The 23,713-nt window shown below is 35.4% G+C and overlaps 3 protein-coding genes across 6 annotated transcripts; 2 read left to right on the top strand and 1 right to left on the bottom strand.

Annotated features, from left to right (window-relative positions):
* Positions 1-3,281: 3,281 nt before the first annotated feature.
* On the top strand, positions 3,282-9,199 carry LOC110636043 (uncharacterized). Of its 2 annotated transcripts, XR_009145697.1 has the most exons (9): positions 3,282-5,597; positions 5,687-5,785; positions 5,881-6,033; positions 6,342-6,505; positions 7,515-7,662; positions 7,813-7,935; positions 8,046-8,133; positions 8,498-8,806; positions 8,920-9,199. XR_009145697.1 is itself a non-coding variant. In XM_021785563.2 (8 exons), the coding sequence occupies exons 1-8, from the start codon at positions 3,300-3,302 to the stop codon at positions 8,662-8,664; spliced, it is 3,240 nt and encodes a 1,079-aa protein (XP_021641255.2). In that variant the 5' UTR covers positions 3,282-3,299; the 3' UTR covers positions 8,665-9,199. The 2 variants fall into 2 exon arrangements, 1 of the variants encoding a protein (XP_021641255.2); XM_021785563.2 differs by having other exon boundaries at positions 8,498-9,199.
* A 4,851-nt stretch (positions 9,200-14,050) lies between these two features.
* LOC110636045 (deSI-like protein At4g17486) lies at positions 14,051-17,217 on the top strand. Of its 2 annotated transcripts, XM_058139996.1 has the most exons (5): positions 14,051-14,208; positions 14,500-14,645; positions 15,448-15,735; positions 16,499-16,579; positions 16,714-17,217. In XM_058139996.1, exons 1-5 carry the CDS (start codon positions 14,192-14,194, stop codon positions 16,848-16,850), a joined length of 669 nt encoding a protein of 222 aa, XP_057995979.1. In that variant the 5' UTR covers positions 14,051-14,191; the 3' UTR covers positions 16,851-17,217. The 2 variants fall into 2 exon arrangements, with proteins under 2 accessions (XP_057995979.1, XP_021641258.2); XM_021785566.2 differs by lacking the exon at positions 14,051-14,208 and having other exon boundaries at positions 14,505-14,645; positions 15,453-15,735.
* Positions 17,218-17,538: 321 nt separating this feature from the next.
* On the bottom strand, positions 17,539-23,479 carry LOC110636047 (uncharacterized). Of its 2 annotated transcripts, none has more exons than XM_021785568.2 (10): positions 23,284-23,479; positions 22,541-22,633; positions 22,231-22,345; positions 21,569-21,605; positions 21,376-21,445; positions 21,014-21,118; positions 20,588-20,738; positions 20,407-20,489; positions 17,940-18,033; positions 17,539-17,839 (listed from the first exon to the last, which is right to left on the bottom strand). In XM_021785568.2, exons 2-10 carry the CDS (start codon positions 22,569-22,571, stop codon positions 17,752-17,754), a joined length of 774 nt encoding a protein of 257 aa, XP_021641260.2. In that variant the 5' UTR covers positions 22,572-22,633; positions 23,284-23,479; the 3' UTR covers positions 17,539-17,751. The 2 variants fall into 2 exon arrangements, with proteins under 2 accessions (XP_021641260.2, XP_021641261.2); XM_021785569.2 differs by lacking the exon at positions 23,284-23,479 and adding an exon at positions 23,169-23,279.
* Positions 23,480-23,713: the final 234 nt, after the last annotated feature.

The following is a 23,713-nucleotide window of genomic DNA, read 5'->3' as shown; positions in this document are numbered from 1 at the left end:
CTACATCGGCAAAACATGGGAGAAATGCTGAATTTATAAGTTGGCGGTTCGTAACCCCTATTGACGTGTTTTAAAACCGTGAGGGCTTCGGTTCAGAGTGGACAATATCACTAGTGGGCCGGGCCGTTACATTTGTGGTATCAGAGCCGCTCCGCGTGCAAACTTGAGCGATGGTGGGGCAAACCTCAGCGAGGACACTAAGTCCCATAAGGGGGGTGGATTGTAACACCCTAAGCAAATCCCACATTGGCAAAACACGGGAGAGATGCTGGGTTTATAAGTTGGTGTTTCGTAACCCCTAGTGACGCGTTTTAAAACCGTGAGGGCTTCGACTCAGAGCGGACAATATCATTAGTGGGCCGAGCCGTTACATTTGTGATATTAGAGCCGCTCTGCGTGCAACCTTGAGCGATGGTGGGGCAAACCTCAGCGAAGACGCTGAGTCCCATAAGGGGGGTGGATTATAACACCTTAAGCAAATCCCATATCGGCAAAACACGGGAGAGATGCTGGATTTATAAGTTGGTGGTTCGTAACCCCTAGTGATGCGTTTTAAAACCGTGAGGGTTTCGGCTCAGAGCGGACAATATCACTAGTGGGCCGGGCCGTTACATTTGTGGTATTAGAGCCGCTCCGCGTGCAACCTTGAGCGATGGTGGGACAAACCTCAGCGAGAACGTTGAGTCCCATAAGGGGGGTGAATCGTAACACCCTAGGCAAATCCCACATTGGCAAAACACGGGAGAGATGCTGGGTTTATAAGTTGGTGGTTCGTAACCCCTAGTGATGCGTTTTAAAACTGTGAGGGCTTCGACTCAGAGCGGACAATATCACTAGTGGGCCGGGCCGTTACATTTGTGGTATCAGAGCCGCTCCGCATGCAACCTTGAGCGATGGTGGGGCAAACCTCAGCGAGGACGCTGAGTCCCGTAAGGGGGGTGAATTGTAACACCCTAGGCAAATCCCACATCGGCAAAACACGGAAGAGATGCTAGATTTATAAGTTGGTGGTTCGTAACCCCTAGTGATGCGTTTTAAAACCGTGAGAGCTTCGGCTCAGAGCGGACAATATCACTAGTGGGCTGGGCCGTTACATTTGTGGTATCAGAGCCGCTCCGCGTGCAACCTTGAGCGATGGTGAGGCAAACCTCAGTGAGGACGCTGAGTCCCATAAGGGGGGTGGATTATAACACCTTAAGCAAATCCCATATCGGCAAAATACGGGAGAGATGCTGGATTTATAAGTTGGCGGTTCGTAACTCCTATTGACGCGTTTTAAAATCGTAAGGGCTTTGGCCCAGAGCGGATAATATCACTAATGGACCGAACCGTTATAATCCAAGTTTACTCGGCAAGTGTCGAGTAACTAGGACAAGTGTTCAAGTAACTAAAGGGAATGTCCTAATAGTAACAATGAGTGTTTGAGATACATATGGTAACTTGGACCTTCTTCGACTATCTTTCTATTGGTCAATTACCCAGTATCCACATGTGAGTACTATTTTTTAGAGATTACAGTATTAATTTTAAAAAGATAAAAATTAAGATGATACGAAGATTCAATTGAATTTTTTTTATAAATAATTTATTTCAAATTAAGGAAGCCTGTGAGAGATGGTTTCTTTTTCAATTGAATTGAAGACAAGATAAACTTATTATCATATACATCACCTTATTACAAAATAAACAATTAACCATTATTGAATTCATCAAATAAAGAAATTTGTGTTTATCACTATGCACCTATTTAAAAAAAAAAATCCTACAATATATAATTTTAAGATTAATTTAGTAAGCAAGTGGATTTGAAGATATATGACTTTTTTAATATAAGATAATTATAATTTTGAACTACTAATTATTTTGACTTTGGGACTTTCAACATAAATTTTAATTTAATATCAAAATATAATATTAATTGCAATTTTATTTTTAAGTAAATTTGATTGATATTACAAATTTGTTTGTGGTCACCCCAACATAATCAAATGAAGAAAATATAATCGAAGAGGGTCTTTTTTGTAAGTGCTGCAGAAAGTAAGCTCCCGCCCCGAGAACAAAAGACAGCGACAGAACTCATTGTATATATAACCAATTATAAATAATTAAGGTATAAATATATGAAGTTTACTTATTTTTTATTATATATTTTATATATTAAATTTATAATAAATTAAATTTAAATAAATAATATTATTTATTTAAAATTTAAATTTATGTCAAATAATCAGTGTTCAATTAAAAAATTTAACGAAATAATCAAAGCATTAATGCTCAGTCAAAAAGTTAAAGTAAAGAAGAAAATCATCGCTAGGAAACCAAACCGATCAACACATGCCTTGGGTTAGCCGCACAGACCAAGCAAGATTTAGACCATCCAGACTTGGTAAAGATGGCTTGAGTCACTCAGGTGAGAAAAAAAGTACTTAGTCTAGTGAGACCGAACAAATACAATTAAACATAAAAAAATAAGTGGAGACGTTCATTCCACAATCTGAGTAGTAACCATGCCCAATCATCTACAATACCGATAAAAGATAATGTCAAATTTTTAAAAGAAAATTTCAGATATTAATCAAATATTAAAAATTTATGCCTATAATTATAAAAATTATTTAACTTTTAATTATAAATATAAAAAATAATTATCAATTAAATATATTATTTTATTAAATTAATTATTAAACTTTTAATTATTTTTTTATTATTTTTAATCAATATTTTTGACTTGAGCGTTAAAGTAGTATTCATTAAAAACACCAGTTTTACTATTTCCTTCGTTTATAAGCTGATTTGGCCTTTTTTACTAGACATCTGAGACTCATGGTAGCATACACACACAGTTTTTTATGCACAGAGAGTTCGATCAAAAGAGAGCGGTTTCCTTGTTGCCAGGGGCAATCAGGCAAATAATAAATAAAAGGAGGTTCAAAATCTAATAATTAATTTTAACCCAAATTTCTTCCTCGACATTCTCTCTACTAAATCCTAACGGGAGAGCAAATATCTCAATTTTTTGAATAAAGAGATATTAAATTCAGAAAATGAAAAAAAAAATATTATAATTAGAGAAAAATATATTTTTTTATAAAAAAATAATTATTATGTCGTCACTTTTTTTCTTGTGTCCAAGGAAAAATAATACACCTGACCACCAGAGGCCGAGGCTGAGGCGCCCGTGGGCAGTGTTGATGGCAAACTTGCAATTCTAACAAACTAATAGGCCAAATATTTAACCGCTTCAACATTCAAGACGCCACTATAAAATCCCACGCACACTGTTCATTTATATTCTCTCTATGTGCCTCTGCCAGCAATATTTACTCCAGTCTTTCACTCCTCTTTCCATGAAAGAACAACCAGTGTCTCGTATCCGGAGGAAATCCACTACCACCACCACAGCCTCCGCCTCCTCATCAAGAAGTATCAAGCTGATTTGCAGCTTCAATGGCGCTTTCCATTTTAGGCCACCTTCCAACAAACTCAGATACATTGGTGGGGAGACTCGTATCATTTCGGTCGACCGGAAAATCGGCTTCTTCAAGCTTCTCAATAAGATGTCCGATCTTTGCCCTAAATTACGCTCTTTCTCGCTCAAGTACCAGCTTCCCATGTACGGGTCAGAATCCGGGTCCCGACGTGCCCGTGACCCCGAGTCAGACTTGGAAACGGGTGTTCCTCTGGTATCGATTGCCTCCGACGAAGACGTTAGGTGCATGATCGAGGAGTATGATAAGCTGGAGTTGTGCGGTAAGCATGCTAGGCTTTGGGTCTTTGTGTGTAGTAGTGACGGGAATGAATGTGATAGTCACGATAATGATATTGGTTATGAGAATCACAATAACAGTAAAAATGGGTTTTTTAAGGGAAACCGTGATTTGTGGGTCAATTACATAGAGAATGATGCTTTGAGAGGTGGGGCCAAGGTGTGTAAAGCACAGTTTGATGATAAGGTGGCCAAGAATCCTGTGAAAGATGTCGTTAGGTTCAGGTGCGGTGATGATTCATTGAGAAAAATGGTTTTGAGGCAGCAGTTGCTAGCCAAACAATCGGAAGGAATTCATAGCCTTCGGGGTGTTAATGGTGGGAGTGAAATGGAATTTGTGTCTTCTTGTGAGGATACTAATCATAAATATAATCAACCTCTTAGAGATTTCGCTCATGAAACAAACGCTTCGATGCCACAAGGGGACCTGTATCAGGGAAACATGCTGGGTTACAGAATAGGGAATGCTTATTTGCATGGAAGTGAGAGTTGGGATAGATTGGTTCAATGTCTAGGCCATCGCTTGCATCCGTTGAACCCGAAGGATGGAAATTTGCATGTGGAAACGAATAGTTCCACGCATTGTTTGTCAGGGCAAAAATTTCAGGTTTTTGGTGATGGATTGGGGATTTGTGCTGAGAATTCGAATCATTTGCATAATTCGATGGTAAAAAATATTTGTGATCTTCACGATGCCAAGCGGGATTCAGGAATCTTTGGGCAGGGGACACTGAGTCACTTGAATAGGGAAAATATCATGCCATGGACTACGGTTTGTGCTTTACGCAACAATCATTGGGGTGGAAGCACCTATCCTGCCAAATCTCCCTTCTCCAGCGGTGGTTATCAGAATGGAATCCGAAACCATAGGTTTATTATTGCCAATGAATCTGGAAATCAGCGGTTTTATCCATACCAGGTTAAGAGCCATAAGAATAACCGGGCCGAGATGGGGAACCATCGAAATTCTAGATTGGATGGAAGGCTTTCAGCAGTAAAATGCTACCCTGGGCTAAGGCCAAATTCAACCATCTCAAAGCAGGGACCATCTGCGAGATTATATGGCTCAAAGCAGGGGGGAAGAACTAGCATGATCAATTCAAGTTTTAATAAGGATAATTCCTCCTTTAGCGTACCAAAAGAATATAGTGGCTCTGCTGTTTCACTGCGTGGAAATTCAAATTCCAAAGACTTTCATGTAGCTTATCATGGAGAAGGTGCTTCTGCTGGCAAACAGTCTCTCTGGTCTCCTAAGGCTGTTGTGGGACCATCATCATGTGTGGATAAAACAGAAAGTCAACAAGATCTCTTGACTGGTTCACTATATGAAACAAATGAAGTTCCATATCATAGCATGTATGAGAATTACAATTCAGTATCCCTTAATAATGAGCTATTCACAGTTGAGCAGTGGAAGGTTGTTAACATCTCTGGCTTATCAAAGGATCGGTGCTCTACCAATGAAGCAGAAGTGGAATGCAATACCAATTTGATAAATACAGGAAGAGAAATTAACATGTTCAACAATTCAAAGAATGGAACTTCTTATTTGGAAAGGGAAGCTTTATCTTCGGTGGATCTTTTGTATAACTTGTCATTGTCCTCATCTGAAGGGGTGGAACCTTCTGCCTCTTCTCCTGCCAGTAGTACTGTTGGTGATTCTTCATTGAAGACGGAATCCAAGCCCTCAGATATTATGTGTGGACAACTTAGCACAGGACCTGAAGGTGACAAATCAAATGCAGTGGCATCTAATTTCTCTGCTCCTAACGCAGTTAGCATGGAAAAGAATCAGGAGCATGAAGAAGAGATTTTAAACATTGAAAAAAAGGTATCATGTGTATGTATTTTTTCTCGTTCAATCCTAAGACAGGGAAAAAATTGCTCTAACTTTTTTGGCGACTTCATCTGTTTTCATAGGCTGAGACTAAAGAAAGCACCAAGTGCTCCAGGGTGATCGGTGGAATCCCTAGTGACTTGGCTGCATTTTATACTCATCTAGCTAATCGTGAGTTGCAGGTAGATTGTTTGAGCATATGTGATTTCTATATCTCATACCTTTCTTATCATTGTATGGACCCATATTCAAAATGTGTTTTTGCTTTGTTCTGCAGACTATTAAAAATTCAGATCTGGAGTATATTGAAGAACTTGGTTCAGGCACATATGGAACTGTCTACCATGGAAAATGGAAAGGTTCTAGTGTTGCCATCAAGAGGATAAAACCAAGTTGCTTCATTGAAGGCTCGTTGAAGGAAGTTCAATTGGTAATGTTCCAGACTATGAAATCTTCCGTTATTTATTCACTTCCAAGGTAACATAGATATTTGATTTAGGTTTTCAAGTTAAACGAAGAATCACCTGTCAATCAAGTAATATAAATACTAGCTGCTTTTATTGCACTCAAGCTTGAAATACCTTTTTTACTCCTTCCTCAGTCTTCCGTGCATGTTAATAAGCATGATACTTTATCTTTCGAATATGGTTGAAAGCCATAAGAATGTGCATAGGGTGGTGATATACGTGTTATGGTCAACAAAAAAAAAAGGACTTGTTTCCATATCCTTATGTGCAGGTTGCAGACTTTTGGAAGGAAGCTCACATGCTTGGTCAACTTCACCACCCAAACATAGTGGCATTTTATGGTGTTGTAACAGATGGACCTCTGAATAACTTGGCAACAGTGACAGAGTACATGGTGAATGGCTCTCTGAAACAAGTTCTGCGGAGAAAGGATCGGTACAGTAATTTAATTACACTATTTCCATTATATTGTCAGAGTTTCATTTTCTATTAAAATGTCTATCCTGACAATGGATGTGTGAAGCGCATGTTTGCTACCACATTTTTGACAGTCTTAAAGATCATAAACTGGTTTTAATATATTGGTTGCTTCACAATCAGGGTAGAATGCAAATTATTTTCAGATTAAAATTCATGGATTATGGAAGCACAATAGAAATATTATGAATTAATGCATAATTAAATTTAGAACACGATGCTTCCTCATGTTTTACAGGCATACAATACTATTACTGCATTGTATTGTATTTATTGAATGACATACGCCAAAGAAATTTGAGACTTCCAGATAGATATTATATCAATATTAATTAGTACTGGAAGCATTCTTACATTTGTAGTCAGACTAAGCCGGTGAAACTGAAAAGGATGAGGAGAAAGCTTAAAACTTCAGTTCAGAGAGTACTGAAGTTTGGCAACCAACTTCTCTAAACTGAAACAACTGGCTTTGGGTCATGCATTTGGTTACAAGATATTGAGCTTCCTCCTGAAGATAAATATGATAAGTTAGACTTTCTAACATATTTTTCATTGCAATTATAAACAGTCATGACTAATTGGTTAAGAAGTGTTAGTTTGAGACTCAGAGTAACCTGGTTTCTGATGTGGGAGAATGAATTTTCATGGCAGCTGTATGATTGGAAATATAGGGTTTAACATTCAACTATTTTTTTATTTTACACCTCGAATCTTTTATTTGGTGATAGCATGAAACAGTTGCTGTTAAAACTTATAACTAACAATTTGTTGCTACTTCTTTGTTCATCTAGATTTATATCATATCCCTGGGAATTTATCATAGATTTTCACATATACTTACCAATTTAGATTGAATGTTCTTGTTTAGTGTTTCATCTCACAATATTATGTGTAGAACCTAACTTTGATGAGCACTGTTTCATGTATTTGCTTCCCCTTCCCTAATTGTGCTCTTTCCTACTTGCAGGACAATTGATCGTCGGAAGAGGATAATATTGGCAATGGATGCTGTATTTGGAATGGAATATCTACATGAAAAGAACATTGTCCACTTTGACCTGAAGTCTCATAATTTCCTCGTGAATATGAAGGATCCTCAGCGACCGGTGTGCAAGGTACCTAACTAAGAAGTATTTTCTTGTATGGATTAGATTCCAAACCCTCTCTTGCTTCTATTACTTGTAGTGCATAAGCAAGCTTCAATGTCTTTGTTATGAATTTCATCAACTGAATTGGACGTGTTTAATATATCACCACCTTTTTAGATTGGTGATCTAGGCTTATCAAAAATTAAACAGCGGACCCTTGTCTCTGGTGGAGTACGAGGAACCATACCTTGGATGGCACCAGAACTTTTGCACAGTAAGAACAATATGGTAACAGAGAAGGTAGGATGGTGGCTTTTGTACTTGTGAGCATGTGCAGCAACAGATGTAAAATTTGTGTTTTTTGCCAATTTCATTATCAATTTGCTGAATGCATTGGTAATTCTATGCAGGTTGATGTTTACTCATTTGGAATTGTCATGTGGGAGCTCCTAACTGGCGAGGAACCTTATGCAAACTTGAATTCAGAAGAAATAATAGGTTAATTGACTTTAAGTGTCGTGCTAAAAAGTAAATGTGTTCTTAGAAAATTTTCAGCAATACATGTATGCTTTGATGGCATTTTCATTGTCATCACCATTTATCTGATCCCGTATTTCAGTTTTGCCATCTAAATCTGGCAAAAAGCTAGCATTTTATCCTGTCATTTGACTTCACATCTCATGGTTTTTAGTTTTCGATTTGGCTGAGGATCAGAAAGAATGATGTGCATTCCATTGAGATTATTTTATTACCTATCAAATAAACAGTTCAGAATCGGAATTGCTGAGCTATGCAAGTTTGCTTGATTTTGATTTTGTGATCTGATCTTTATCTTTTTAAAATTTTTATGTGATATTTTCAGCTGGTAAAATCAAGGGCGCCCTGCTACCTGAAATTCCAAGCTGGTGTGATCCAGCTTGGAGATCACTAATGGAGAGATGCTGGTCATCTGATCCTGAGTCTAGGCCAGCCTTCTCAGAGATTGCTAAGGAGCTACGAACAATGTCAGCAAGCATGAACATTAAATGACTACAACGAGGCAGAGTAACGTGTCAATCTTTGCATGTTTTTCGTGTAAATACTTTTGGACCATCGAGAACATGGCATGATGAGACGTGCTAAGTTTTTTTTTTCGTCCACTGTCGTGTCTGATCGGAGGCTGTGGAGCCAGGTGAACTTCTTTTTTGCTGTCACTGGTATGATATAGCAGAACATAGACATAGCCTTATGTTAGAGAAACACTTACCTTATAGTCTGGTTTAATTCTGAAAACCTGCCATACAGGTACAAGCAAATCCATGGAAAGAACTTGTAATTTTTTTTTTTTTTTAAATCAAGACCACCATTGATCACTCTGTCTGAACATAAAATGGCAATTGATGGTCTTTGTCTCGTACATGCAGTTGACAATTTTTAGCTCTGCATTTTTTTCATTTGTATTTGTACGTATTTCGTAATTTATTTTTTTTATATGTATTTTTTATTAATTTTTTTATACAATAGAATATTACTATAATATATAGGTTTTTAATAAGCAAATAAATTTAATTATTCACGATCATAATATCGAATTGTTCAGAATGTATTTTTCTCTTAAGTTGATTTATATATATATTTTTTACATGTTAACTTTGTTAGTCTTTAAAAAAAAAAAAATGTAACTCATGGGATTATTATATTATTATTTCTTATCTCATCATCTATCAACATTATTTTTTTTATTCATATTAATTCAACCTCCTTCAAAGTATCACAACTTTAATATTCTATTATTCTTTTAGCCCTTATTGTATTAATGTACGTTATTTTCTTTCATATTTCATGAAAGGACTAAAATGATATTTTGATATTTTATAATTTGCTCCTTCAAGTTTATAGAAAGCTACTTTCTTTCTATGCTCTCTAATCTATCTCTCTATTATTTCTTTCTTATTACTTTCTTTCTATGTTTTACCTTCCAAAAAACCGCAACAATGACAAGATAACATTCAGTTGAAATAATTTTTTTTTCTCTGTCTCACCTCAAAATCAACAAATTAAACAAATATTCTACAATTCCAATCGCAAATTTATTTTTTAAAATATTTACTAAAAAAAATCCTTTCTGAAAAACATTTTATTTGAAAAAAAAATTCTTAAAAAAAATTTAGAATTTACTTATTATTTTGGAAAATTTTGGGGCCTAGGTATTAATTTATCGAAGTTTATAATATAAATTACCAATTTCCCTTACATATTTATTGTGTATTTTCTAGCAAACTAACTCAATTTGCTAATTAGAATCCCATTTAGGCGGAGCATATTTCGGTCCAAATCAAAAATCAAATTAAATCGAGCCTATTTGGTTTATTCGATTTTTTATTGTGAGCAGTTTAGTTTCCTTTTTAATTTTCAATTTTTTAGTTAGGTTTGTTTTTTTCGTGAGAAAATCATTTTGAACCGAATTGAACCGATTTTCCAAATTCCCGTGTTGGATCCTATATATATAACACATTAAAACCCCTACTTTACTTTCCCATTCCCAGCTGCCCCACCACCCAACCCCGCTCTCTCATCTCTAAATCACACACACCTCTCTTCTTCTTCTTGGCTTCATCTTCTTCCTCTTCTTCTTCGCACACAACATGCAACACCATCACCACCGTTTTCACTTTTCGGTCTTCACTAGGGGAGAGTAGTTTTTGGTTTAAACTGAAAAATCGAACCGAATCGATTTAATTCGGTTCAATCGGTTCAATTTTAAAATTCAATTAGTTCGGTTCGATTTATAATTTTGATAATTTCGGTTAATCGATTCGATTCGGTTATTTTCATAAAAAAATATAAAAAACCAAACCGAACCGAAATTATTAATATATATAGGAAATCAAAGAAAATCGAATCAAACCAAACCAAAATCAAAGAAAACCGAACCAAACCTTAAGATTTTTGAGTTTTTATTTCTATATTTTTTTTTGTTTTTATGTTTAATTATTTAGATTTAATGTTAAAAATATGAAATTTTATAAATTTCGGTTTGATCGGTTTAAAACCGAATCGAACTGATATTTATCAGTTCAATTCAATTCGGTTTTCTCTTATTAATCAATTTGGTTTGGTTTTTAAAATTTTTGATTTTCAATTTTCAGTTTTATCAGTTCAGTTCGGTTCAAAATCAAACCGACCGTTTGCTCACCCCTAGTCTTCACACATGCGAAGGGATGCTTCGTCTTCAGTCTTCTTTACCATCAAATCTCAAAAAGGCAAAGTCAATATACAATTTGAATTTGAGATTTGGGTATCGTTGTCCAAAAATTCTTCAAACAATGTTCTTGACTTCACCTTTTTGGGCTTTGAACATCAAATGTATACTTAAGTAATCTATTACGTGTGTATTGCATGTGTATTGATTGAATCTGTTGCGACTTGGGTGCATTGGGTATTTGGGATTTGGGTGTATTGAATTTGAGATTTGGGTGTATGTATTGCATGTGTATTGAATCTATTATGACTTGCGATGATCAATATTGTATTTACATTGAATCTATATGAATTATTGAATGTGTTTGGGGATTTGCAATTTGGAGCAAGAAGTTAGGGATTTGCGATTTAGGACAGCAAATTGGGGATTTGTGATTTGGGAAAAAAATTGAGGATTTCTGATTTGGGAAGTTTGAAAGCAAACTGATGATTTTGAACCAAACAAAACATCGGTTTAATTCGGTTCCTCTTTTAAATTGGTTTGTTTTGCTTATGTTATGTTTTTTAAATGTGAAATTTGATTTTAGATTTGTGCGGTTTAGTTTAGTTTGATTTTAGCCAAATGCTCAGCCTTAGTCCCATTGATTCAACTTTCATAATTTCTATTAAATTTAACATCGAAATAGAGTTGTGAGGAGAGAGGGATAAGTATTTTGTGGGGGTGAAAGGGAGGAGTTGGGTTTGTTCAATAGGGCTAGGGAAGAGTTTGTTGTGTATTATGTATAGAAATTGTGGAGCCTATGGCTGTTGTTGTCTATGTTGATCTCAATTTTGTTTTTTAGAGGTTTTGGGTGGTGCGTAGGTAGTTGTGTATTATTTGTAAAAATTGTGATTTTTTGGTTTCTAAATTTAGATTTATTTCTTTTAACATATGTGAGTTTATGGGCAATTGGATACAAGGCATTTCAATTATTGTTAGTGAGCTTATGATCCATTATGAAGAAGAGCCACTATAGAATTACTTGGGTAAGTTCCAGAGGAATTGGTTTTTTTTTTTTTTTTTTTTTTTTGGGTCAAAGATAAGTTAAATCCATTAAAAGCCTTTAAAATAAGGCTGAGCTGAGTATATCAAGGTTCTAAGCTTAATAAATATGAAGAAAACCCTAGCTTGTAGACCCATAACCAAGCCCAAAAACTAAAGGCCTAGAGCATAAACATCAAAACCGTAAAAAATAGGGTTATAGACCCGAATGAGGATAACCCTACCCAAAGTATGCAGCACCGCTTAGCCATGAGAGAACACTGGAAATCTCGTGACACTATAACCAACTGGAATGAGCAAAGCCGGGTCTTTGCCAGATGGAAACTTGCATGCATGGAAGGAGTAAAACCAAATCCAAACAAAGGCAATAAGCAACAGCCTTCTAATAAAAGTAGAGGCCAAAAGCTAGGATAAAACATTGAAACCCAAGGCCAAGAACCTGTGCAAACTAGATATAGGCAACAAAACATCACTAAAATCGACGAAGGGAAGAGGTGGAGGACCTTTTTGGCGTCCCAATGGCGCCTTCCGAGTCAGCCATTAACTATCAACACTTTGACCCAGTGAGAAATCGCCACTAGATTTGCACCCTCACGCCATTTATAGTAAGAACAAAATAGATGCTCTGTTAGCCTTCCAACAAACCTGTAAGAAGACAAAATCATAGGCACAAGTACAAAGAATAATAAGCATAAACATAGATCAACCATGGCAGCCATAAGAACCCTTAACAATTAAGCCTAGCTAGTCAAAAATCTCAAAATCACTATCTATAACTCACCTAGTGGTGGAAAGGGAACCCACTAGCTGGGTAGGAAAAGGCAAGGCTACCTTCCCTTACCTAAAGAGGCAGAGGAAGGCCACCTAATCGCAATAGAAACTGAGGGTTGTACCCTTAGTAAGAAAAGCCAAACAAGCAGGAGAAAGAAACGAAGGAAAATAAAGAGTTCAGAACTAGGCTTTGCATTTTGGGTTCTTGATGTTGATATATGGGTTCATGGCGTCTTCTTCTGTTGTTCTTCTTTTTCATTAGCTTTTGAAATTTAATAGATTAATGTGTGTGTTGAAATGTTGATTGATTAATTGATGTAAGAATTTTTTGTTTGATTAAATTCAATGGTAGTTTAGAATTATCTGTTTCTGGTGGATTAATGTCTTGATTGAAAATGTAGCTGATTTGTTATGGGATTATGGATAGGTTTGTGATTAGGCCACATGTGCTTTGAATTTTATTGGGATTGAACTTGTTTCTCAAGGAAATGATTGTTCTTAAGGGGTATGCAGGGGACGATGGTTGAATTTGAGGGAGAGCAAAAGCAAGGATAATAGGGTTATTTTATGTTCCACTAATGGCATTTTTTTAATGGAGGGACTTTTATTTTGATGGAGTTAAAACTTAGATAAAAAAATGATTGCTTTTAAAAATCGAAAGGGTTTATGGATTAATTTTGATATAACTCAAGAATTAAAACGTAATTTATTTAAAATTTTATAAAATTCTACACTACTTGCTTAGCAAGGCTCATGACTAGTTCACTATCAATAAACTCTCATCTCTAATGTTTTGTAATGCTAAGATACCCATAAAAATCACTCGATCTTAATTTCTATTAAAATTTATCTTTAATTATTCAAGTTCATCTCAAATTTTGAATTATTATTATTCAAATAATACTTAAATTCATCAAATTTTATATATTTTAATTAATATTTTATATAAAAATATTTTTAATTAATAATTTATTTTTTAAAAATTTAATAATTTTATAAAATATTTAAATTTTATTTATTTAATATATATATCCCTATAAAATGTATAAATATTATTATAAAAAATATTTATTTTATATTTAATTAATTATTTATATAAATAAATTTACATAATAAAAATTTATCATGTAAATTCAAATTCAATAAAAATTTATTATAAATATTATTTTTTAAATATAAATTTATTTCAAATTCGATTAGAACCTATTAAAATTTGATTAAATGGAATAGCCATACGTGCTTGGCCCGTTGTAAATCCTTAATGAGTGTTCGTATAACAATAAATAACAATTAAAAATTATAGGATATTTATTTTACTTTTAACGGAATTATTATTATATTAGAATTAGTTTATTGACAATGATTAACTTTTATTAAAGTCCACATTTTTTTTTTAAATGTCACATGGATTCTTTTTTAAAACCAAAGAACGTGCTCGAGCACTCGTTCTCTGTCACTCAGTGATTCGAAAGCCGTCCGAGTTAACAATTACCGAATTGTAGAATTAGAAAACTTTCAGCATCAGACAGCAGTAAATATGAGCTCCGTGATTGATTAGTACATATGAGAATTGCAGCGAAGCCAGTCCCTTGTCTTTCCTATATTCTGCCCCTTTTATTCTGTTAATAAAAAATACAAAATTTCTTGAAAAATTGTATCTTTTCTTAACGTTTAATTGTGTCTTTTCTTAACTTTTTCCTCTCTGCCTGTATATGGATCTTTAAGGAACTCAAATTCGCTTATTTATTTATTTATTTATTTTCCTCTTCTTCTTCTTCTTTATCCAATGAGTAAAAACTAAAGAAAGCCAAACATTTCTGCTTTTTTGAGGGCTTTTCTCGAATTTAAAGGATTTTTTTTTTCCTTGGTAGTCTAATGGGGGCAGAGAATAGCTCGATTTCTAGCTCTCAGAGTGAGAATACGGAGACCCAGCTGGTGTTGAATGTTTACGATCTCACTCCTATCAACAATTACACCTATTGGTTCGGTTTTGGGATTTTTCATTCAGGCATTGAAGGTTTGTTTACATTAGCTGATTTTTGTTGTTTTTTCTTTTCTTGCTCGTTTTGTTGCTTTTCTTTTGCTGATCTTCCCCAACCTCTTTTCATTAAGCTTATTCTCATGTTGAAAATGAGAGGAAAAGTTTTATGGGCTTTGTTTTTTGTAATTGTCTTCAATTGGAATATGCTCCTTTTTTTTAAAGTTTATTTCTTGGGTTCTAGATATGAAAATTATTCTTTTTGTAGTAGCCAATTTGAAACTTTATTATGCATTGTGCCTAAACAAATTTGTACTTCAAAGCTTTGCATGATTTATAGCTAGCTAATTGTCATTGTCTGTGCATGTTCTTAACCCATAAATGTTCTATATCCTTTCAATTTTTAGGGCTTGAAGAATACTACTATTAAGAGCTAATACTTCACATAATGTTCTGGATTGATATATTTTCAGCAGCATTTGTCTCTAGTTGATTGGGTTGGATCTTTCTTATTTTAATACTGCCCTCAAGGTACTGTTCTGATCATTGTCCTGGAATGTCTTGCTATTGGCATGCTTCTGTCTTTATCTCGACTTATGTATGTAGAGTATTCTGATGTGTGAGTTCTGGAAGGGCCACAATGTGTAGGATTTCTTTTGGTTATGGTATTCATAACTTGTCAAATTATGTGAAATTCCTATTTCTGATATATTGTTCCGGTCTTTGGGGAGTATCTCCATACGTGTTGAGATGAAAGACATGATCTTACATTAGTATTTTTATGTTGATAGTCATTCTTAATCTATTGAGCTAGAATTACTTCTTGATTGTGTGTGAACAGTACAGGGTAAAGAGTATGGATTTGGAGCCCATGAGTTACCAGTCAGTGGAGTTTTTGAAGTGGAGCCCAGAAGCTGTCCTGGTTTCATTTATAGATGTTCCATCCCACTGGGCCGCATTAATATGTCTGCCTCTGAATTTCGGACATTCATAGAAACTGTGGCTTCTGAATATCACGGAGACACCTATCACCTCATCTCTAAGAATTGCAACCATTTTACAGATGACATCTCACACAGGTTGGTAGGCAAGCGGATACCAGGGTGGGTAAATCGACTTGCCCGGCTAGGTATGCAGCATTTCTTCCAAGTAGTTATTCATTTGATTCTTCTTCTGTCATCCATAGCTCGGTAAATTTTGTTGAGTTTCTGCTAAAATGGGTTTATGAACAGCTAAAGCCAACATCATTGTTGCAGTTAAAGAGTACGCCTTGAGCTTCTTGTTTAATTTAGGTGTTGAGTTGTGAATTCAAGGATCAATTTATGGTGTTTCTGTGGACTTCTCAAAATAAATTCTGATTATTTGTTTTTGAGGAATTTGAACCCTTTGAAAATTAAATGGCTTTATTTTAATCAATATGGCTTTTCAATTCAGTTTTCCCATTCCTTGCAGTAGTGATGAATTAACTTTATTATTTTAATAAACTTGGACTTTCAAAAGATGGCATCAAGCGTTATTATCTTTGCAATTGGCAATGGTAGAGACCATTATGTGGTGAAATAGTAAAATCTTGGACTTGCAATCATAATATGAGTGCAGGGTTTGTATCTTATGGAAAAATGTTAGGGTGGGGCAATCTTCAAATGTGCTCTCTGGTGGGACCATGATTGGATAATGGGTTAATCTTGATGATTTGAGGATTTTATAACTTCTACATTTGTGACTTCAAGTCGAGGGTTATGGCTTGGTTTATTCAACTACCAAAACATAAAAGATAAACTGAAGAAACAAAAGATGTCTTCGTTTTCTTGCTCTGCTTTTCCCATATGTTTGCTGTTGGCAGCACTATTGATGAAAATAAATCAACCGTTCGTGATTGCTCCAAAATACAGGTGCTTTATGTAGTTGTCTGCTTCCAGATACCCTTCAAGTAACTACCGTTAAACAGCTGCCGGAATACCATGAGTGCATTGGTGCGTTTCCCTTTCTTGAAAATTTTCTCGTCTTGGTAGACTTCAATTAGCGTCTTTTTTATTAAAAAAATGATTGCTGTTCTATAGCTGATATTTCTGACATTTTTTTCCTTTTTGGGTAATTTCTTCTATAGAAGATGGAAGTGAATCCTTGGCAACCACTACACCCCGCGACTCAACAGAGATCGATGATGCAGATCAAGAGAAGCATTTGCTGCCTCCAACTGCTGTAGGTGGGGAAGTGGCTTTTGTGAAAGAGGCCCACAAATGAAGCTAAGCTGCTTTACTAAGAAAGGGTCAAAAAGATAGCTTGGAACAACATTGTGATATTCTTTGTTGAGTGTTATGGCTTGGAACTTGGAAGGGATGCGTAAACTTGCTTCTCACTCTTGGAACGCTCAAAGTTGGCATCATCATTTGCTTGTGTGCATGAATGGCTGTTCATCCGATCGGCATATTTATTTTGCTGTGATTTTTTCTCTATTCCTTTTCCTACTTGTTTGTGTCACTTGTTGCAACTGAAACATCTGGAATTACATAGTAGTTTGCTATGATTGTTGGCGATGTGATGCCAGACGTTCAATATGATCATTTTTTTACAAGTGGAAATGAAATCTTGAGTTGTTGAGCTTGTCAAATGAATAACAAGTTAGAGACAAAATTGATCATGCATAGTCTGATTCTGAAGAAATGGATGGTTTCTGATGAACAATTAAATTGTTACACTACTTTGTTGGCTGTCATGACTTCAGGGATGAATCTAAAAATTTTACTGTGATACAAAAGAAAAAGGCGATTCATATTTCTTGATCATTCATCATAGGAGCTTAGACATATAATTTTTCTTTTTCTGCTTATGTTATGGGGCAAACGTATTGCAATTATAATATATTATATCAATCATGCACTTTAAATATCATGCTTCCAAGCAGTAAATTAATAAGTGATGACCCAAATGATATACAATCCCATGATTCATAAATGAAATTCACCCGAGTTTTTAAGTACAAAAGAAAGAACAGATTACTGATAGCAAAATCTAACTATCACGAGCAACAGACCCAGATGACACTTGGGCTACGTAGTTTTGTTTCCTGCAACTGTAAATAATTTTTATCTTCCATTTTTCCATCATCTCCAATCTCCAAGCTGTTGCTCAATCTTTAATGATATCATGAAGAGCAACCTTCAAGCCCCAATTTGGATGTCAGCCAAGTGCAGACCTCGTCCATCTCTTGAGGGATTGTGTAGTGGCCGAGCCTGCATATTTGAACAAAATCTTAAAAAAATTTAGTTGCAAGATCCATTGGGACTTGAAAAAATAATTAAAGAAAAAAAAGTGGATTCTCCAACAACAGACCCATTGTATGCCTTGAATGTCACATCCTGGAATCCAGTAGAAGCCAGAACCCGTGAGGATTTCTCGCCAAATTTGTAAGGAACCACATCATCACCTGCAGTCAATTAAACACCCAAATCAAGTTGAGAAAAGGTACAATTCCACGCCACCACGCCAGCTATGTTGTCAAGGTGCAGTAAGCTTAGCAAGAAGGAAATAGTTGAAATTTAAATGATTTCATTCCCATCCGGCCATTCATCCCAAATTTTAATAGCCGACCCTCATGTGGGAATAAAACCATGGAAAAGGCTCTTTTATTTTTTACAAGCCTTTCATGATCTATCATTCCTGGTGAGCAAATGACACCCTAAGGTAATTAGACAATGATATTATCTATTAAATCCCTAATCTGAATTGTTCCACTTCCCTTTTACAGCACACACCTTCTGCTTAAAAGGAAATTCAAGCCACATCAAAGCTCCAAGCGCCCAATTACATTATATTCATTATTTGAAACTTGACACCATGAAACCCATAAAAGTAGCTCCAGTGACTTGGAGTTGACCATAAAGGACAAAACAAATGCTAGACAAATTACATTAAGGTGCTAGTTGAAGAGAGAACAGCAATTAGAAGAAACTTGCAGCCACAAACAAGAAATTGGAGAGATGATCAAGTCAACCAGTTGTTGTCACAGATACTCAATGGCAACAGAGATGGTTTGTCTTATATATGAGTTGTTGAATGAGTATACGTTGAACTTGTGGGGTTTTCTATCACAAATTTGTCCCGAACTACATTTCTTTTTACTAATATGATTATCCAAAGTGTGAAACACGACTCAAATAGTAGATGGTCATGGCTGCTTTTTTTTTTCTTCTTTCTATATTCCCATTTGGTAAATTTGCGTATATGATCAGCAATAAGAAAAATGCCAAAATAGCTTTGGAGGTACAATAACCTTTTTCTAATAGACCATTCCTCGTTCTCAAAATTAGATCAGCAAAATAGAAAAATAAGAGCATATTTCAGTCATATGCTGTCAGTAATTTCTCAAATCTAATAAATCACCTGTGCTCACAAAATCAATTAATAGGGGAGGATACTGCTTAAGAGGAAAACCTAGCTCAGATCCCCATCACCATTTTGATTTGGCCATTTTGCTCGCCTGAACTTTTAGTAGCAGTGATACAAAATGTAGAAAGTTGAAGGAAGGATCAGTTTCAATTGGAATTAGAACTGTAACAAGCAACACATGTTTTAATTCACGTGCCTATTACATATTACAGCCTAATTGAGTAAGCACCACCCAAACTTGGCTCTTCCAGCTGGTAAGACCTAATTTAAGCTTGAGTTCAGCTAGAATAGCAAAAAAAGCTAACCCAAAAGCAAGTGAATCCAAACAACTAGCTCATATTGGTCACACCAAGAGCCATCAGATTTTGTCCTCATTCCTATTTGATATGTTTGTTAAAATATATTAGAGATAAGTCATACAAGGTTTGGATGATACCAATGTTCAGCTGTAAGCCCTTACTTTTTTGCATTAGTTTTAGATGAATTGACGAAACAGTACAAGAGAGTATCCCTTGGTGCATGATGTTTGTGGATGATATAGTTCTGATAGATGATACGCGAGAAGAAGTCAATAGAAAGCTAGAGTTTTGGAGAAATACTCTAGAGTCAAATGGCTTTAAGTTAAGTAGAACGAAAACAGAATATATGCATTGCAAGTTCAGTGAAGGCAGAACTAGTGATAGGAAAGGAGTTAGTTTGGATGGAGTGTTACTGTCCCAAAGTAATCACTTTAAATATCAGTCCTTCAAGTAGATGGGGGATGTGAGGAGAATGTTAGTCATAAGATTAAAGCCGGATGGTTGAAGTGGTAACACGGAAGTTTTATGTGATCGCAAGATTCCCAATAAGTTGAAAGGAAAATTTTACCGTACAGCCATACGGCCGGCCATGTTATATGATAGTGAGTGTTGAGCACTAAAGGAATCGTATGTGTCTAAGATAAGAGTTGCGGAGATGAGAATGTTAAGTTGTATGAGTGGTCATACTAGACTAGATAAAGTCCGTAACGAGAGTATTAGAGAAAAGGTAGGAGTGGTGCCAATTGAGAATAAGTTGAGAGAAGGAAGATTGAGGTGGTTTGATAATGTAAAAGCGTAGACATACGGAGGCTCCAGTTAGACAAGTAGAGCACATTAGGTTAGAGGATAGAAATAAAAGAAGAGGCAGACTTAAACTGACTTAGAGAAAAGTAATATAACATGACCTAGAAGCATTACATATTTCCGAGGATTTAACCCAAAATCGTTTAGAGTAGAGAAAGAGAATTCATATAACCGACCCCAAATTTTTGGGATAAAGGCTTAATTGAGTTAAGTTGAGTTGAGAGATAAGTCATACAAGTCCGACCCTTTCTAAATAAGCATGAAGAGATAATACAACAAGGCAAGCAAACAAGAGATGTTTAGAATACCTTTGCCGTGACAGAGCAATATGGGCAGGGATATGGCACGCCTTGCAGCTTCTTCCACCCCCTCAATTTTGTTACTCAAGGTCCTGGCAAAAAAGAATTTAAAATTATGAGGCAAAAGAGTCAATTACGAAAGAGATAGAGATCAAGTTGAAAGGAAAAGAAGCACAAGAAGAAGCCAAACTTTGAACATGGAAGCCAGCCACTTAATCCAACAACCGCACTCAAATTGCCAGGGTACTGATTTCCATTTGCATACTTCCCTAAAGTAAAGCATGTTGCAGAGTATAAGGAAGTAGCTGCACCCATGCTGAAGCCTCCAATACCAAGTTTAACTGTAACATAGGATATTACACTAATTAGTTATTACACTTATAAGGACACCAAAAAAAGAAGAAAAATATGCTGTTGCAATGGGGCACCATAATTTGTATGAGTTTCACGTAAAAAGCATGATGTAGCCTCTCAGATTATAATCAGAAGAATATTCAATTTATTCCCATAAATTAAATTGACATGCTAGACATTAATCATTGATTAAAAACAATTCAAATACAGAGTGCATTCAATTGACTGCACCACCAACTAATAACTGCAACAAGAAACCTACTGTCAGCCGGTTCTGTTGACAATAAATTTGCGACATGTGCCGCAGCAGCATCTAAACCCTCCACATCATCGGGAGCATCTTCTGAAAGGTCTCCCACATCAAACCCTGATTTAAATCACATTGAGAATCAAGATTATTTTAATTAGCATAACAAATAGCAGAATTAAGTTTCACCTAACATAGATTTTCTTTTCATATGAACTATCAACAAAAGTTAACCGCATGAAGTCTTGACGCATTCCATTTAATTATTTTCTTTTTCACAAGAAATGCCATTATTCTACAACCTAAAAATTGACACATGCAAGTGAAATTAACAAACATTTAAGGGATCAAATCTGTTAAATTAGTTGAAAACTTACATGCTGTAGATGGGAAGCCACCAAAAACAGTTATAGGTTGAGTTGGAGCAGTTGGGCAGATCCATTTAATCTGCATTGCATAATTATAGCCACCATTTATTTATTTAAAAAAAAAATAAAGAGTTTCCAATCATTGGAAAATAAACAAAAGAATGGCTTATATAAGTAACACCACTAGTTCAAATGTACTTACATTTGGAAGAGGAAGAGTCTCCAAGAGCTGGGACCAGCTGCCAAACAAGATTAAACAATAAATAAGGATTTTGAAAAACATGCTGAAATTGGATGAAACTAAGTGAGTTTGTTTCCGTTTCTTTTGGTTTTGGAGGGTTTGGGGGTGTTAGTGGCAGTGGTGGTTAAAAATGAATATTAGAAGCTTGACTTGGAGCAAAATTTTAAAAAATAACAGCGATCAACTGTAATCTAGGCACTTGAAATCAGAGTTTATTTAAATCCCAAAAAGCTATAATATTGAACTCATTTAAATTCCATATCAAAACAAAATCGAAGATTCAGTTTCTAAAGTACACTAGAACATTACACGAAACAGCAAGAAATCAAAAATGCAGTTGGGATTCTCAATACAGGTACAAATAGCAAATTCTTATTCAATGAAAGATCATCCCAGATGTTTTTAATGCCAACACTGCCTAAGTTCAAAAGATTAAAAGTTTGCAAGCATCCATTTTAGAGGTAAGAGCGGTTGGGGGGAGGGGCATTTTTCACTTGGTTCCTTATCCATCACATTCTATGCACCTAACATAGAACACAGAGAGGAGCAGTGGATATGAACGATTATCAGAACATGCCACTAATATATCAGTTATGAAGAAAGCAATAAGAAAGTGATATTACCTTGATCCATTATCACCTAGACCATGTAACCATACAACAGTAGCTTGGTGTTTACCTTTGGGCCTAACCACATAGGTCCTTCCAAACTCAAATGCCCTTCTAGCAGTTGTACCACCTTAAATGATGTTAAAATACAAATTAATGAGGAGGGAGGAGTGTGTGCATATGTGTATAACATATGCACATAAATTATTATTTTGGAATACATAATCCTAGTAAACTTGCATGGCATATATACACGTACAGACCAAGTAGCTTCTTTTACTAAGTAATGACGAGATGAAGATAATGCAAGAGGAAATAAACTAACCAGAACCCATGGAAGGACCCGTGAAACTCATATTAGCTCCAAAAAAATAACCCAGCAAAACTGCTGATCTCAATAATTGAAATAACACAGAACCTGCAACAAAAGAACAATAAACTTCCACAATTAACCACCTGAGCAAGTGCACAGCCGTCGGAACAACAATGTCACAGGACCTAGTACCTAAAATTTTGTGAAAATGAAAATAAAACCCATCCTAAAATGAAAACAGTACTTGAATTTGGCACAATGGTGGCCTTCCTGATAGAGCAGAAGAAATAATAATGCTTAAATAAAGTTAAACAGGAGACTATTATTTCACATTATTGGCCAGATCGCTAATACTATCATGCAACATTTTCGCAAACATTTACACAAATATCTTGAAAAATAATTTCTAAACAGGTATTAAAGCTTTGAACAAAGTTTCAGGACGTGGCAGCAAGTCAATCACACAAAATCACATCCACCTGAAAAACATCGAAGAATTTAAGTAACAAAGGCAACATTCATTCATCATATTCGTAATGTGTATCATAAAAATTAAAACCTAATCAGTCACACAAAAGATCATATCAATTCGAAAACTATCTGTGGAACTGCACGTAATTAAACTCGATTAACATTACACCTGAAGATTGAATAAAACAAAAGGCTATGGATTAGCTATTATAAGCTAGGAAATAGAAATCCATAGAGGAAATATCGAGAAAAACATGCGTGGTATTAGGGTTTTAGCCATTTACCTCCAGAAGAATCCTCAACCTTATATGCAGACTCCGAGGCAGCTAACTGAACAAGACCAAAAGGTCCAAAACAGCCTACTTCACTAAAATTTTCTTTATCTTTTTTTTTTTTCACCTGTTCTTTTTGTTTCGGTCGTTGTACGCATCGTTTTACTGCTGCTACTGTACATTCGCCTGGTCAACGAGGACGGAAGAATCTTTTCCGTTGTGCACGTGGTGTTGATTGATTATAGACCGTCCAAATTAGGGATGGTAGTTGATGGATGTGCTTGTACATGGAAAATTGAGGGTAAATTACACGTTAGTTTTTAAGTTATGTCCAAACTATTACATATGTTGTCCAATTTTTAAAAGTTAATGATTTCCCAATTATGTTTTATTTTCGTTAAATTAAAAGTTTCTTTGCCCAATAAATTTATTAGGTCAATGG

The sequence above is a fragment of the Hevea brasiliensis genome, chromosome 17 (genome assembly GCF_030052815.1).
Source record: "Hevea brasiliensis isolate MT/VB/25A 57/8 chromosome 17, ASM3005281v1, whole genome shotgun sequence".
In the NCBI taxonomy this organism is placed as follows: Eukaryota; Viridiplantae; Streptophyta; class Magnoliopsida; order Malpighiales; family Euphorbiaceae; genus Hevea; species Hevea brasiliensis.
This window is presented reverse-complemented; position numbering and strand designations above follow the sequence as displayed.

Excerpts from the sequence above, each read along its gene's own strand:
- LOC110636045 (XM_058139996.1), top strand. Across the intron at positions 14,646-15,447 it reads TTTTCATTCAGGCATTGAAG|TACAGGGTAAAGAGTATGGA; the intron begins GTTTGTTTACAT and ends GTGTGTGAACAG. Across the intron at positions 16,580-16,713 it reads GGAATACCATGAGTGCATTG|AAGATGGAAGTGAATCCTTG; the intron begins GTGCGTTTCCCT and ends TTTCTTCTATAG.
- LOC110636043 (XM_021785563.2), top strand. The coding sequence starts at position 3,300 with ATGTGCCTCTGCCAGCAATATTTACTCCAGTCTTTCACTCCTCTTTCC. Across the intron at positions 7,663-7,812 it reads CTCAGCGACCGGTGTGCAAG|ATTGGTGATCTAGGCTTATC; the intron begins GTACCTAACTAA and ends CCACCTTTTTAG. Across the intron at positions 7,936-8,045 it reads ACAATATGGTAACAGAGAAG|GTTGATGTTTACTCATTTGG; the intron begins GTAGGATGGTGG and ends AATTCTATGCAG.
- LOC110636047 (XM_021785568.2), bottom strand. The coding sequence starts at position 22,571 with ATGAGTTTCACGGGTCCTTCCATGGGTTCTG. Across the intron at positions 22,346-22,540 it reads GGGTCCTTCCATGGGTTCTG|GTGGTACAACTGCTAGAAGG; the intron begins GTTAGTTTATTT and ends ACATCATTTAAG. Across the intron at positions 20,490-20,587 it reads GGCTGGCTTCCATGTTCAAA|GACCTTGAGTAACAAAATTG; the intron begins GTTTGGCTTCTT and ends CTTTTTTGCCAG.